This window comes from Sitodiplosis mosellana, unplaced genomic scaffold (assembly GCF_009176505.1).
Source record: "Sitodiplosis mosellana isolate CC-2019 unplaced genomic scaffold, AAFC_SMos_1.0 Smas_scaffold_7303, whole genome shotgun sequence".
NCBI classification, from domain to species: Eukaryota; Metazoa; Arthropoda; class Insecta; order Diptera; family Cecidomyiidae; genus Sitodiplosis; species Sitodiplosis mosellana.
The window spans coordinates 10,907-24,433 of record NW_022602398.1 but is presented as its reverse complement, the minus strand read 5'-3'; the positions used below and the strand labels follow the sequence as shown (position 1 = coordinate 24,433).

General features: G+C 36.5%; 5 protein-coding genes across 8 annotated transcripts in view; 3 read left to right on the top strand and 2 right to left on the bottom strand.

Moving 5' to 3' along the window:
- Positions 1–441: 441 nt before the first annotated feature.
- LOC129580214 (sesquipedalian-1-like) lies at positions 442–3,839 on the bottom strand. 2 transcript variants are annotated; one of them, XM_055470429.1, is made up of 5 exons: positions 3,218–3,839; positions 3,010–3,103; positions 2,821–2,924; positions 2,430–2,573; positions 442–2,129 (listed from the first exon to the last, which is right to left on the bottom strand). In XM_055470429.1, the coding sequence occupies exons 1-5, from the start codon at positions 3,417–3,419 to the stop codon at positions 1,861–1,863; spliced, it is 813 nt and encodes a 270-aa protein (XP_055326404.1). In that variant the 5' UTR covers positions 3,420–3,839; the 3' UTR covers positions 442–1,860. The 2 variants fall into 2 exon arrangements, with proteins under 2 accessions (XP_055326404.1, XP_055326405.1); XM_055470430.1 differs by having other exon boundaries at positions 442–1,090; positions 3,218–3,835.
- Positions 3,840–3,916: 77 nt separating this feature from the next.
- On the top strand, positions 3,917–6,148 carry LOC129580213 (cell cycle checkpoint protein RAD17-like). The gene is made up of 6 exons (XM_055470427.1): positions 3,917–4,055; positions 4,129–4,772; positions 4,871–5,184; positions 5,302–5,445; positions 5,513–5,831; positions 5,912–6,148. The coding sequence occupies exons 1-6, from the start codon at positions 4,041–4,043 to the stop codon at positions 6,057–6,059; spliced, it is 1,584 nt and encodes a 527-aa protein (XP_055326402.1). The 5' UTR covers positions 3,917–4,040; the 3' UTR covers positions 6,060–6,148.
- Positions 6,149–6,281: 133 nt separating this feature from the next.
- LOC129580215 (uncharacterized) lies at positions 6,282–7,410 on the top strand. Of its 2 annotated transcripts, XM_055470432.1 has the most exons (4): positions 6,282–6,357; positions 6,480–6,582; positions 6,652–6,909; positions 6,989–7,410. In XM_055470432.1, exons 2-4 carry the CDS (start codon positions 6,564–6,566, stop codon positions 7,285–7,287), a joined length of 576 nt encoding a protein of 191 aa, XP_055326407.1. In that variant the 5' UTR covers positions 6,282–6,357; positions 6,480–6,563; the 3' UTR covers positions 7,288–7,410. The 2 variants fall into 2 exon arrangements, with proteins under 2 accessions (XP_055326407.1, XP_055326406.1); XM_055470431.1 differs by having other exon boundaries at positions 6,296–6,582.
- Positions 7,411–7,674: 264 nt separating this feature from the next.
- LOC129580217 (protein sly1 homolog) lies at positions 7,675–10,746 on the top strand. The gene is made up of 6 exons (XM_055470435.1): positions 7,675–8,150; positions 8,264–8,426; positions 8,497–9,750; positions 9,904–10,051; positions 10,161–10,364; positions 10,527–10,746. Exons 1-6 carry the CDS (start codon positions 8,123–8,125, stop codon positions 10,641–10,643), a joined length of 1,914 nt encoding a protein of 637 aa, XP_055326410.1. The 5' UTR covers positions 7,675–8,122; the 3' UTR covers positions 10,644–10,746.
- A 76-nt stretch (positions 10,747–10,822) lies between these two features.
- The window catches only part of LOC129580216 (nuclear pore complex protein Nup160 homolog), an 11,019-nt gene continuing 8,314 nt past the window's right edge, over positions 10,823–13,527 (bottom strand). For both annotated transcript variants that reach the window (XM_055470433.1, XM_055470434.1), the window contains 4 exons: positions 13,114–13,405; positions 12,824–13,039; positions 12,615–12,733; positions 10,823–12,520 (listed from right to left, as the gene is read on the bottom strand). In XM_055470433.1, the coding sequence (XP_055326408.1) occupies positions 10,935–12,520; positions 12,615–12,733; positions 12,824–13,039; positions 13,114–13,405 (2,213 nt within the window). In that variant the 3' untranslated portion in view covers positions 10,823–10,934. The remainder of the gene's footprint in view (positions 12,521–12,614; positions 12,734–12,823; positions 13,040–13,113; positions 13,406–13,527) is intronic.

Genomic DNA, 13,527 nt, shown 5'->3' with positions numbered 1-13,527 from the left:
TTCATGTTGTTCTATGGATTCAAAGGGCTGCCATATACAAAATACAATGTAAAAGAAAGACGCGTTATGATTTTGGTCAAGAAAAATGTGGTTTGTTTTTAAATGGTATTTTTTTCAACTCGTCACATTTTGTTCCATTTTTTTCAGTATTCAGACGACAATAAAGACAATCAGACGTTTTATTTCATTTGAATATGAAATCATCATCAAGATTTTCGGAATCATAATGCAATTTTCCATAAAATACATGAACGTACTGTTGTTTTTTTCTGAAAATTCTTATAAATTTCCTAGGCTAAATCTGAATAAAAGCTGAACGCTATGAAAATGGTGCGGAAAAGTTCGTCTTACGGAGGTAAGACTATTTATTTCTAAATTATTTCAGCTACTTATCCTATTTTCAGATTTTTTTCTCAGCTGAAATGAAATCAAACAAAAGGATTTTCATTTTATGATTCCTTGATACAATTTATTTGTTTTTTTTTTATTATTCACAAATCGATAATAAATTAATTGATCTCATAACTGTCTACTTCGGACAACAAATTCGTTGATAAGACTGAAATTATGTTCCGCATGTTTTAACAATATGTTTTAAATATACATTTTTTCGTCATGAAATGATTTTACTTGTCACATGTCTTGTTTTTATTCTACACACACACAGTTGAGACTTCGTGAAAATAAATCAAAATTCAGATATTTTAGCTAATTATTTTTTCCCGTCATATTAGCCTTCATACAATTTTATTTTCTGAAAAAACTAAATTTCGTCAACATATCAAATTTTTCATTCATTTGCCCGAAAAAAAAATATTTGCATCAAAATCTCAACTGTGTTTCGATTAAATGAACCTAAAGCTGGTAGCATCGTTTTCAACAATTGACATCATTTTATTGGGGGGGGAAGAAAGGAGTAGAACCTGTGAATCGTTGTCGTAAATAGCTTCCAGAAAAAAAACAATGCGCTGGACAAAATAAAACTGGATGATTGATGAATGGTTGTGAAGGAAACGATTTCAACATCAAAAATGCGACTCCATCAATGTGGCCTTATTCTGTTCATTAAATTCTATTTTATGTATCGATTCTATAAAAAATTGTAATTAATTATGTTCAAGATCCCTTTTAAATGAAGTACAGCAAATGATGATATGAGGTATTCATTCATAATGTAGTTATTAGATATAGAATTGTGTTGTTAATAAACAAAATGGGAATACAGAAGTGTTTGAACTGAAGTGCAACATGAAATATGTTTCTTAAAAACGCAACATGAATCATCGCTTCAATTTTATGCATGCAGTATAAAAAATGGGAATTTCGAATGTGGTTTTCTGTGTTATCATTTCTGCGGAAATGATAAGCGATAATGAGTTAATGTATTCAGTGAAGTTTTAGAACTTGACCAATGACATTTGTTGAAGATGACTCTTTTTCGCGGAAAATACAAAAAAAACCACCATCGAAATTCCCATTTTTCATGCTACATAAAAAGTTTCATGCTGCGATTCAGTTCAAACACTGTACTGCATTGCCATTTCTATTCTCAGCAACACAATTGTGTTACAGGTTTAATATAATCCAAGCATCATTGACAACGGACTTTTCTTTCGAAAATAAATTTTACAACGAAAAAAAAAGAAGAATAATTCATCCTTAAAAGCTAATTTCCATTTTTAATACCAAATACAAAAAAAGAGCAAATGAAACATATATGATCATCATGCAACCAAATTTGAAAATTCCATCACATGCTTTGCATATTCATTAACATTACAGTATATGCTATATCAAGTAGGTAGTAACTGTTATCATTATTATTATTATATCGGGGGGAAAACTACTTAAATTTTCATTTTAGAATTGAATCAATGGTTGTTGTGCTAGTTCTTTAAGTCGTCGTCGTTCTTTTAGGTCTTGCTCAATTTCACGGCCAAAGGCCTCATGCACCGTTTGAAAATTGAACTCGGTGTGAGATTTCAGCTTACTGTCGCTGGATGCAGTTAGATTGGATGGAGGGTCACCACAACCGACCGGTGATCGGTTAGCAAATGATTGCTGCAACGACGACGACGACGACGACGATGATGTTGCCGATTTGGAACCCATCCCACCACCGTTAGAAGCTATAAGTATTTTGTGCATGTTTGTTCAGATAGAAACATATATTCGTTTTTGGTTACAATCACATTTTGCATTTGCGGTTATATTTGGGGGGAACGCATACACGCAGACGAGCCACAGAGTTTGTTTTGCAGAAAAGTAAATAGAAAGAAAGAAAGAAAGAAAAAAAAAAATAGACACAGATAATTTAACAACATGAACACGCACTCATTTAAGCCAAGTGATGAATAAATTAAGGCAATTATCAAAACCAGTGGTTTAATTAAGATGATTTAAGTGCAATTGCTGTTTCTTTTCTTTACCTTGAGTATTTGGGTTTGAGTTCGGTGCAGTTACACATTTTGGAGGTGGAGGTGCTGGTCGTGCTGGCCGATCAAATGGATTTTCGCGTTGATTACGTCGCGGCGGTGGCTTCGGCACCGATTCGATCGAACAATTTGTTGAATCTATAAATAGATCGTGTATTTCAATTTGATACGAAATGAAGTGAACAAAACCAGTCAAAAATAGCTTAAATTGACCAAATGCCGTGCAATTTACAGCGAATATTTAATTAAGCAAAGGAAAATCAATGGGAACAAAGCACAAAAGACATAACAATTTCAATATGTATATACAAAAATTTTAATTCGCTAGCTAGTTGGACGGAACAATCAGCAGGGAATTGTAGGAGTTTTAATTAGTCTTCTTTACCCTTCGACTTTTCGATTTCGTTCAGCTGTCGCTGCAGTTCTGCAACCATCAATTTCATGTATTCATAACCGGCACACGTCAATGCTCTCATCCATTGCTCCATTCTGTAAATCATCACACCCATACACACACAAACAAAACGTTCATTAGAAGGTTTTCTTTACCTTGAGTTATATTTTTAAGACTCACATTTCTTGTGTCTCTGCACTCAGATAATACGTTCGATTGTTTATGCCGTGGAATATAAGTTGAAAACAATAATGTTCAGCCTCTTCAGCCAGTTCTAAAAGCCAAACAATAACAAAAAAACGAAGACAAACAAATTTCAATCATATGATGTTGGTTGTGAAAGGCAGGGCAAATGCAAACATACACACACAAATTGTACGCAACAAACCTATTGTACATCCTTCTAAAATGATTACTCCAATCGGTTCACGGTCACCTTTCTTCTCAAAGTAGAACAGTAAATTGCCTTTAAGTACAAAATATCGCCGTTGCCATGATTTATTCACTTCACCACGCTTCTGAAGCCAGCCCTCTAGATCGATTGGCGGCGATGTCGCAAAATAACACAAATTCTTCTCGTTGATTTTCATTTTTTTGTGAACTAAATAGTTTTTGTTTCGTAATTTACTTTCAAACAAATTATACAAGTTGATTATTTGCTTCGATCAGCACTGTTTAACTGGGAATACGTGTTTTTTTTGCAATTTGTGACGATTATTCTCTCCTAAATTCGATATTTCAATACTAAAAATACACTGATTACTCATTTACGATAAATGCAGATCTGACACACACAAGACACATTTGTTTATCTTAGACAATTGTTTAGATAAAGAAATAAAAGCATGAATAAAATTCGATTGCTTGCGTTGCCACTATTCAATATTCAAAGATCGAAAATCGCGATTCGACTTTCTTTTATTTTGTTTTCAATGTTTTTTCGTTCATTGTTGTACAATAAACCATTGTGCGTGTTATTCTCATTCCTTCACTTGAGACACTGACTGACTGACATAATACGCTAGAGTAAGGGTGCGTTCACTAAAACACCATAGTGAATCGAACAAAGCGATCTGTCAAACGTTGTTACAGAGTCAATGCCAATGGACATTCAGTCAAAAATTGAATGTCAACGCATTCAACAGTTGATTGGATAGAGCGCAGCATAAAATTCCCTTGAAATTGTTTATTCCGAGAAAAGTTCAGTGAAAATGGCCACAAAGCAGGTAAAATAACAACAATTCATAACGAAGTTGAAGTATTTTTTCGTTTTTAATTGAAAATAAAATATTCGTATAGAAAAAGTGGTTCAAATCAGCGTTTGATGCGCCACAATCCCCTGCAGTGAACACACAAAAACGGCCGAAGATGCAGAGTGTGTTTTCGAACGAGGATGATTCGATTAATTTTAGCGAATTGGATTTATCGAGTCTGGACAACAACAATCAAACGACTGCTGAAATTCAGAAACCCACGGCTGAAGTCACCATGATTCATACCGATTTCAAATCATCGAATTGGATTGAGAATTTTGCACCACGCACCAAAGTGGACCTCGCCATACATGCGAAAAAAGTCGCCGAAGTTGAGGATTGGTTTCGAGTGATTAAAGACAAACGAATGAAAAATGCTGCACCTATCGTTTTGGTGACTGGGCCAAGTGGCAGCGGCAAATCGGCTACAATCAAAATCATTGCTCAGGAATTTGGATACACAATCAGTGAATGGGTCACTCCAATGGATCTGGAACATCCGCGTTATGATCGAACTGACAATGATAAAGTGACATTTTCGGAAAGCCAAATCGACAAATTCACACAGTTTCTGTTCCAATCGTCACGATATCGATCGGTATTTGATACAGCAACAAAACGGCTCGTTTTGGTTGAAGACTTTCCAAACATATTCATCAAAGATCCGAGCAGTTTTGAGGAAGTTTTAGAGTAAGTTTCATGAACATATTTTTCTGATTCAAACAGAGAATGAAAAATAATTAATTTTTTGTCTTTCTCTCCTATGTTAAACCTTGTGCCACTTGCAGAAGATACTCCAGCTACGGTAAATCACCATTGATTTTCATCGTCGCAGACACAAAATCGCGTACGCTCAACATCAGCTTCAATTTGTTCACCGATGAAATTCGAAGCCGATTCAATATCACATCGATCAGTTTCAATCCAGTGGCTGACACAATGCTGAAGAAAGGACTGAAACGAATCTGTGATATTATGGGGCAAAATGGTTTCAAAAAATACTACACCGAACCAAGCAAAGATACAATCGAATCGATCGTTTTGTCGTCGCAAGGGGATATTCGCAGTGCGGTGATCAATTTACATTTTGCATCTCAGAAAAGTGAGTGGAATTTCTTCTACCATGCCATCGATTCTATGAATAGAACAATGTTGAACGTAAATTTTTTAGAAACAAAAAAAAAAAAGAAATATCTAAAAACGTCGATTTTTCTTCCAGATTCCACAATGTTACCAGTCCAGTCTCTCAACCTTAACAAGAAAACCAAAAATACCAAAAAATCTAAATCAAAATTAAAGTCTTTAGGCACTGATGAAAATATCACCGTTCTACACGCTCTCGGTCGGGTTTTCAATCCAAAATGTGAGTTAATGAGCTAAAAAAAATTTAAGCCAAAGAAAACCGTTGTTATTTCTTCGCTATTTCACAGACAAAGAAGAAGCCGATGCACTTGGCAACAAAACATTCCTACATTCACCGGATGAAATAACCAGTTTGCTCACAACTCAACCGACCACATCGATAAATCTCATACACCACAATTACATTACCCACTTCCAGCGGCTAGAAGAAATCATCAGTGCCATAGATTGCATCAGTCATTCCGATGTTATGTTGAATGAATGGCGTTCGGATCTGTGCGCAGAAATCGGAGTTGGCCTTGCTGTGCGCGGTGTTATGACAGCTAATGAAAATCCTGTCACGGGCCGTTGGATGCCAGTGAGAAGTGCCAAAAATCAACTTAAAACGTATGGATTCATTCCAATAATCTTGTTTAGTTTTTCATTTTTCTCGTCCAATTTATTGAACACACTTCTTCCCTTTGTAGAAATGAATACGATAAAGAGCGCAAAGACTTCGGAATTTCACTGCTTGTGTCATCAAACAACTTTGCCTGTGATTATCGCACCTACATCAAGCTCATTCCAAAAGTAGAAGCAACTGAAGCCCTCAATACCACTGAAATTATTGAATAAACATCCATTCTGTACGGAATTATTATTTTCAATGTGTAATTTTTCTCCGTTGTTTATGTGTTTTTAATAAATCAATTCGTTCAAATCAATGTGAAAATTATATGTTGAAATTCAAAATGCATGTTGTCACTCTGTCCCAACAAATCAAGGGTATGTTTAAATTTGTGACAACATTTGAATCATATGTATGAAATTTTGCTAACATCAGCAGCTTGTTTACAAATAAGGAATGCAATCGTTTGCATTTGACATTTGCGCACGATGGTTGAGCGACTGTGATTTTGCAGAAAATATTACGGTTTATTTCGTTCGATTGATAAAAGTTGATTTTTTTGTAGCAATGCTCGAATAAATTCCATTTATAATTATGAACTTTTCGAATTATTAAGTAAGTGAGTTATTATTTCCATCGTGTTTCAGTTGTTCGGAGTCTGTAAAACGGAATATAACATCAGTTTAGAATATTCAATTTGTTTCTTCCACTTTTGAACATTGAACGACACCATGGAAGAATACGAAGCATGTAAGTTATAATAAGATAGTGGAAAAAAATGCTATATTCCACTTATCATCTTCATTGTTACCACCATAGACATCGATCAACTGCCCGAAAAACTTTTAAAAACTCTCGAAGAAGCTGATGGGCATCCGGCATCTGAAGAGGAGCTTCGTGAAATTTATGAAGCACACAAAGAGCTCAAGCGAAATGTTGAAAAACTCAAGCAAGAAATGAATGATAAAGTGGAAAAGATGCAAGTCATAAGTGACAAATTAAAAACGGATGAAGATGCGAATGCATTAGATCTGGTGACCAAACTGATGCAATCATGTGGAATACCGTGTGATGAAGGTGCTGCACTATTGTTGCTTCATGAAAATTAAATATATTGGGTAAATAACTCAAAATCGTTCATTCTTTCCCAATGCAGGAATCAATGAACTATTGGCAAACGATAGCCACTCATCCATCATCGGCAACGAGATAAATGAACTGAAGGAATCATCTAAAACTGAAAAATCTATTGCAGCTGCGGAATCCATTGAAAACGATGAGACAGAAGAATGCACAGATTGGGAGGATGGTGCTTATGGTATAGACTTTAAGCAGATAGAAAAACTTAGAGAAATCCATATATCTCCTGAAGCCAACCGTTTCAAACTCACAACACGTAGCCTACCACGTAGCTATGATTTAGAAGACACGAGCTCTTTCAATGTTCATAAATGAAGAGAAAAAAACCATTAGCTGTGTATCAGATTTAAAGATGAAAATTCTGTGTGGCCAAAACTTGAAAAAGTACCAATTTCTTATGAAAGACATCAATTAAAATTATATTAAGAGTACCAAAAACCAGTTGCATTTCAATTGACATATATGGATATACTTGATTTTGGCGATTGAAACACATTCGATTTGGGTAAGATATATTTGCCAAAGGCGTATAGCGGTTCTTTCGTTTGCTGCCAACTTTCCATACTGGCAACATACCACTCATACAATGTGCACAGTCCATGTGATTTTTTTCCCCTCGTTTCTCGTTGTGTATTTGTTTACAGCATAAAAACGTTAGGCGCTCGAGTTGAAAATTTCAGTTTAAATGCGAATAGTTGATTAGATTGTCGCTTGTACTATAAACACACAATTATCAGAGGATATAGTGCGTTAGGTCGTTGATTGCGTTGCGCAACCAAACGCAGTGTAGACGTCAGTTTTACTTGTGACGTTTCATTGGAACGTCAACGATATGTTTTGTCTGTCGACAGTATATATTTTTTTTGTTAAAATATAAGTTTCTATTTGAGAATTAAAAAAAGAAGTTTTAATCGCATGTAATTTGTTATAGCACAAAGGAAACTGTGCCTATTCCATCAAAATTTAAGAGGTTTCTTTTTGTGATTGTCAAAAAATTATCCGAAATTAAATGAATTACATCGGCTGATCAACTAGTTTACCACAGACAACTAGCCTACATAAAACATTTTAATCAACTTATTATATTTGATCAATCTTCGCCTCAATTTTCTAATTTCCAACGGGGAAATCTAATTGATTAATTGTAAAAATGGTTTCGTTACGCGACCGACAAATAGGTGAGTTGGAGGTTTATTTTGAATTAGTCTAATTCCAAGGGACTGGATATGACGTGTAACTTTTTGTAAATGCCTGAAATGATGCAATAAATATATGATTCGATTAATTACAGCGGCTATTAAGCAAATGCTAAATTTGAATGTAAACAGCACAACAAAAATATTGGCATCCGAGCCCGTTTGGAAGGTGTTGATCTATGATCGTGTGGGTCAAGACATAATATCACCACTAATTTCCATCCGTGAACTTCGTGAACTGGGTGTTACTTTGCATATGTGAGTAAAAAAATGCACAACAATTGTCATTGATTAAACCAAATTTGACGTTTCGTTCATTCGTTTACAGACAATTACATTCCGATCGTGATACGATTCCTGAAGCGCCAGCAGTATATTTCTGTGCACCAACCGACGAGAATCTGGGTCGAATTGCCCAAGATTTCCAAAATAGCTTGTACGATGTATATCACTTGAATTTTATTGCACCAATTTCACGGCAAAAACTTGAAGATCTCGCAGCCGCCGCTTTATCAGCCGGTTGTGTGGCAAATATCCACAAGGTATACGATCAATATGTGAACTTCATAACACTCGAAGATGACATGTTCGTGTTGAAGCATCAAAATAGTGACTCATTGTCGTACTATTCGATCAATCGTGCAAATACCAGTGACACCGAAATGGAGGAAATGATGGAAAGCATTGTTGACAGTTTATTCTCCATATTTGTGACCATTGGGAATGTGCCAATCATTCGAGCATTGAAGGGAACGGCCGCTGAAATGGTGGCTCGAAAGTTGGAAAAGAAATTACGTGAGAATTTATGGGATGCACGCAATAATTTGTTTCACATGGACGCAACACAGGCCGGTTCGTTCAGTTTTCAACGACCATTGTTGATTATTCTAGATCGTAATATCGATATGGCCACACCGTTGCATCACACCTGGACGTATCAAGCATTGGCACATGATGTTCTTGATTTGTCCCTCAACCGTGTTGCGATCGATGATGATGACAACAAAGAGCACGGTGGTGCCAAGCAAAAGGGGAAAAAGTCGTACGATTTGGATATTTCGGATAAATTCTGGAAAACTCACAAAGGTAGCCCGTTCCCAACGGTGGCCGAGGCAATTCAAGAAGAACTGGAACAATATCGAAACTCAGAAGAGGAAATCAAGCAGTTGAAAACCACAATGGGCATTGATGGAGAGAACGAAATTGCATTTGCAATGGTCAATGATAATACGGAAAAACTGACCAATGCTGTGAATTCATTGCCACAACTTATGGAGAAGAAGCGCCTGATTGACATGCACACTAAGGTGGCCACTTGCATTTTGAATTCCATCAAATCGAGGCGATTGGATTCGTTCTTTGAAATTGAAGAGAAAATCATGTCGAAACTTACACTCGATCGTCCGCTGATTGATATTCTGAAGGATTCAGAATTTGGACAACCCGAAGATAAAATGCGTTTGTTCATTATTTATTACATTTGTACACCGAATATGCCCGAAAGCGAAGTCTCCAAATATGAAGCGATTCTCAAAGAAATCGGATGCGATCTATCTTCGCTGCCTTACATTCAACGTTGGAAGTGAGTTCCAGTTTTAATGTCCATTTACAATATTTTGTTGCGATTTTTATTATTCATCGTAGAATTTCCGAAATTAATTTTTCTGAAATCGAAAATTCCGTTCTTCACAAATACCAACCATTGGAACTAATGAGAAACTTTTTCCCATTTCAGGAGTATTATGAACCGCTCAAATGCACTCAATCAACCTAATCAGTACGAAGGTGGTGGCACTAAGACCGTTTCCATGTTCTCGAAATTAGTTTCACAAGGATCGTCATTTGTGATGGAAGGAGTTAAGAATTTGGTCGTTAAACGACACGTAAGTATACTTAAATTGGAATTCTACGATCCACAGACATTTTTCTGTTTTATGAAAGTATTTTTGAAAGAAAAAATGTAAAAATCAATTTCTTGTCGTTCCAAAATAGAATTTACCAGTAACGAAAATCACGGAACAGCTTATGGATTGTCGCAGTGGTAACGATAATGATGACTATCTTTATTTGGATCCAAAACTATTGAAACGTGGCGATACATTGCCGAAAACTCGGGCTCCATTCCAAGATGCAATCGTATTTATTGTTGGTGGTGGTAATTACATTGAATACCAGAATCTTGTTGACTTTATCAAGGTGAGTGATATTTTGCAATCATTGTGTATTTGCGATTGCGATTAATAATTGCAATGCAATTATGCCATTTTGAATTGTCTAATGCTACTTGATTATGCATTCTAAATTCAATTGGTCATACCCTTTTCCAACTAATTCCTTTGTTTCCATTCTTTTTATCAGCAAAAACAAACGGCAAACACGAATAAACGTATAATTTACGGTGCATCGACACTGTCCAATTCAAAGCAATTCTTGCGTCAGTTATCGTTGTTGGGTCAAGAGATTAAGGACATTTAAATTCAATCCTTTATTTTAAATCCTTATATATTTTTTTCCTCTTTATTTGATGTTAAAATAATAAAATATTCGAATAAAAATTGCATGTTTTGATATTACTCAATCACAAGGTGAGTTTTTGTAGAAGAAGAAGAGAAAATGTTTATTTGTAGCAAACGATACAATGAAAAACTTGTTCCTTTTCATTCTATTTCGAATAATTTATTTCGCAATTCATAGAAGAAAAAACAAAAAATTCCTTAAACAAATGTAAGATTATCTTACAAGCTACTTCAGTTTAAAACACCAAACTTAACGGGCCGCATTGACAACACCGCGAATATATTTAATTTTATCGAACGAAACGCGATCGGCTGTGGTGAGGTAGTTGTTAACCACATTGGACAGTTCTTTATGGCATTCTGCATATTCTGCATCTTCATCGCTGTTCAATTTCAAATTGTGTAACAGTGAATCGACGGTGTTAACAGGGAAACAAAGTGCTGATGTTGTTGCGTGCAGTGCATTCTTTAAGCCAAAGTATTCGCCTCCAGTGTTGGTCATCGCTGCAATATACTCCTTGGCTAAATCAGTTGCTTCAACCAGGCGACCATGTGTCACGTACAAATTCAATAATTCCGATGCATTTCGCTTGCGATACGACAAGAACAGCCAATGTGGCAAAAACTCTCCCAATCCCAGTAGTCGGTTAGCAACAGCTTTGTGTAGCGTTGTCAAACCTTCCTCTTCATTCTGTGCAATAAGTCGCTGTAGTAGTTGCCAGGCCATGTCACCGGGTGAATTTTTCTGCGGAATGTCGGCCAAATCGTTTTCTTGAAGCCAAGCCCATGAGTCATTGGAACTTTCATCGGTGGCACGAACACAAGCGAATGCCAGCCCATGTAAAATGTTAGCGATGGGTTTTTCGAAGCTATTGGCCAATTTAATGGCATCGGTATAGAGACCAGCATTCGACAGAACGGAAATTACATCATCTGGAGTTGCGTTTACAATGGTGCTCAATTCCTTGCGATGTTTAGCAAGTGTTATGATGGCATCGGTTAACAACAATTCTCTTCGAATTTCAGCCAATTCGCTCACAATTACTTTTTGCTTTGGCACCACTTCGGCATCGACTTCCATGTCATTTTCATCGTATTCGTCTTGAATCTCATCGCTGATGACCGGTCGAGCAATCCAACGATATTCGTCATCGGCCAAACTCAATGCCGTTACACATGCCAACAAACATTCGTAGCGATGCTCGAGGCCAGGTAGTGTTTTCGTTTCCAATTGGCAACGCAATGCTTGTTCGTACATAACCGACGCTGCCTTTCGCATTGTGGATTTCGAAATGTAGAAGGCGTAAAGGAAATCGTAGTAGATATTATCTTCGATTGCCATCGAACGGGCACGTGATTCGATAATGTTCTCCAGTTCTTCTTGCAAACCCAAATATGGGAACTCCATCAATAAATCCAAACGTTGCTTCTCGAACAAACAAACAACCAATTGACGCAAGCAATCTTTACGGCGTGAGGGTTCTGTGTTTGCAATGAGTGAATGATATGCCTCTTCGTAGTGCTCTAGGCTTAAGTGATTGGCAAAAACAATCGATTGGAACATAGCCAATTGAGGGCTTAATGGATCAAGCTCGTCAATAGCCGCTTTTGCCAATTGTATAACACAATCTTGGGATGAATACTGTTCAAAGAGCTGAATTACACGCAAATAGTACTGAGTAACAGCTTCACTTAAGGTTAAATCATCAGCCGATTGTAGGATGACTTTGACGAGGAACGCTTCTTGTTTTACACCCTTTGCACATTGCATGAACAAATCGAATGCTTTGTACGGTTCACCGTTATCGAGCAGCGACACAGCGGCGATGAAATGACCTGAATGAAGGATTGAATGGAAATGATGCGTATTATTATCTATATATTTCTATGTCTATATCCATATCCATATCCATATTCAAATTTAACTTACGTGAATATTTATTCCATTCACACCAGCTATTGAGCAAACGAACGTATTCTTGGATCAAAATATGTTGACAGCTTCCAATCAACCATTCACCAAAAATGAAATTTCCATCAACGGCCCATCTGTTGAGCAATGGTTTAAGAACAGTTACAAGAAGAATTCAGCAAAAGAAAGTTACGAATATATTCATTCAAATTGAAAGAGTTTCTTACAGTAATTGACCGACGATCGAAGCAAGCGGCAGCAGTGTATTTTTCCATTGGAAATCGGTGATATCTCGGCATTGATCTTGAAGTAACATCCAAACACCGGCTTCCAAGCCTTTTCCTCGCAGGAATTGCTCCAAAAGTGTAGTTGGATGATTTGGACGACTCTTGTATCGACAGTCTGACAGCTGCAGCGTTGACAATTTTTGAATGCTTGCATCCCTATGATAAAGAAGTAAAAGTGAAGTCAAATCTTTTGAATCGAAAAGTACGAAATGAAAAAAAAAATATCTTACAGATTTCCAGTTGTTGGTAGTGTTTCGGAAGTTTCACAAATCCACACCATGACATAGTATGCCTGAACGAAAACAACTGTCTCGGGCATACAATCTGAGCGAATATATTCCAAAGTGTCGATGGGCAGATCGCTGGAGTCAATAAGAATTTGCTGCAAAATCAATAGGTTTCGGCACAATGCATAACGAATGACGGCGATTTGATGCAAAGATTCAGCAACCAGAGAGATACCTGTGTCACTTCTGAACAAGTGACCGACTGACAAAAAACCACGGGATGTTTGCAAAACGTCTAAAAAATTGAGAAAAAATGGACATTTAGTTTGAAAGTAACTTGAAATTTTTATGGATATTTTGAGGAAATTCGTGGGTCACTGTCACCACTTCCACAGATTGAAAATATTATCCGTAACG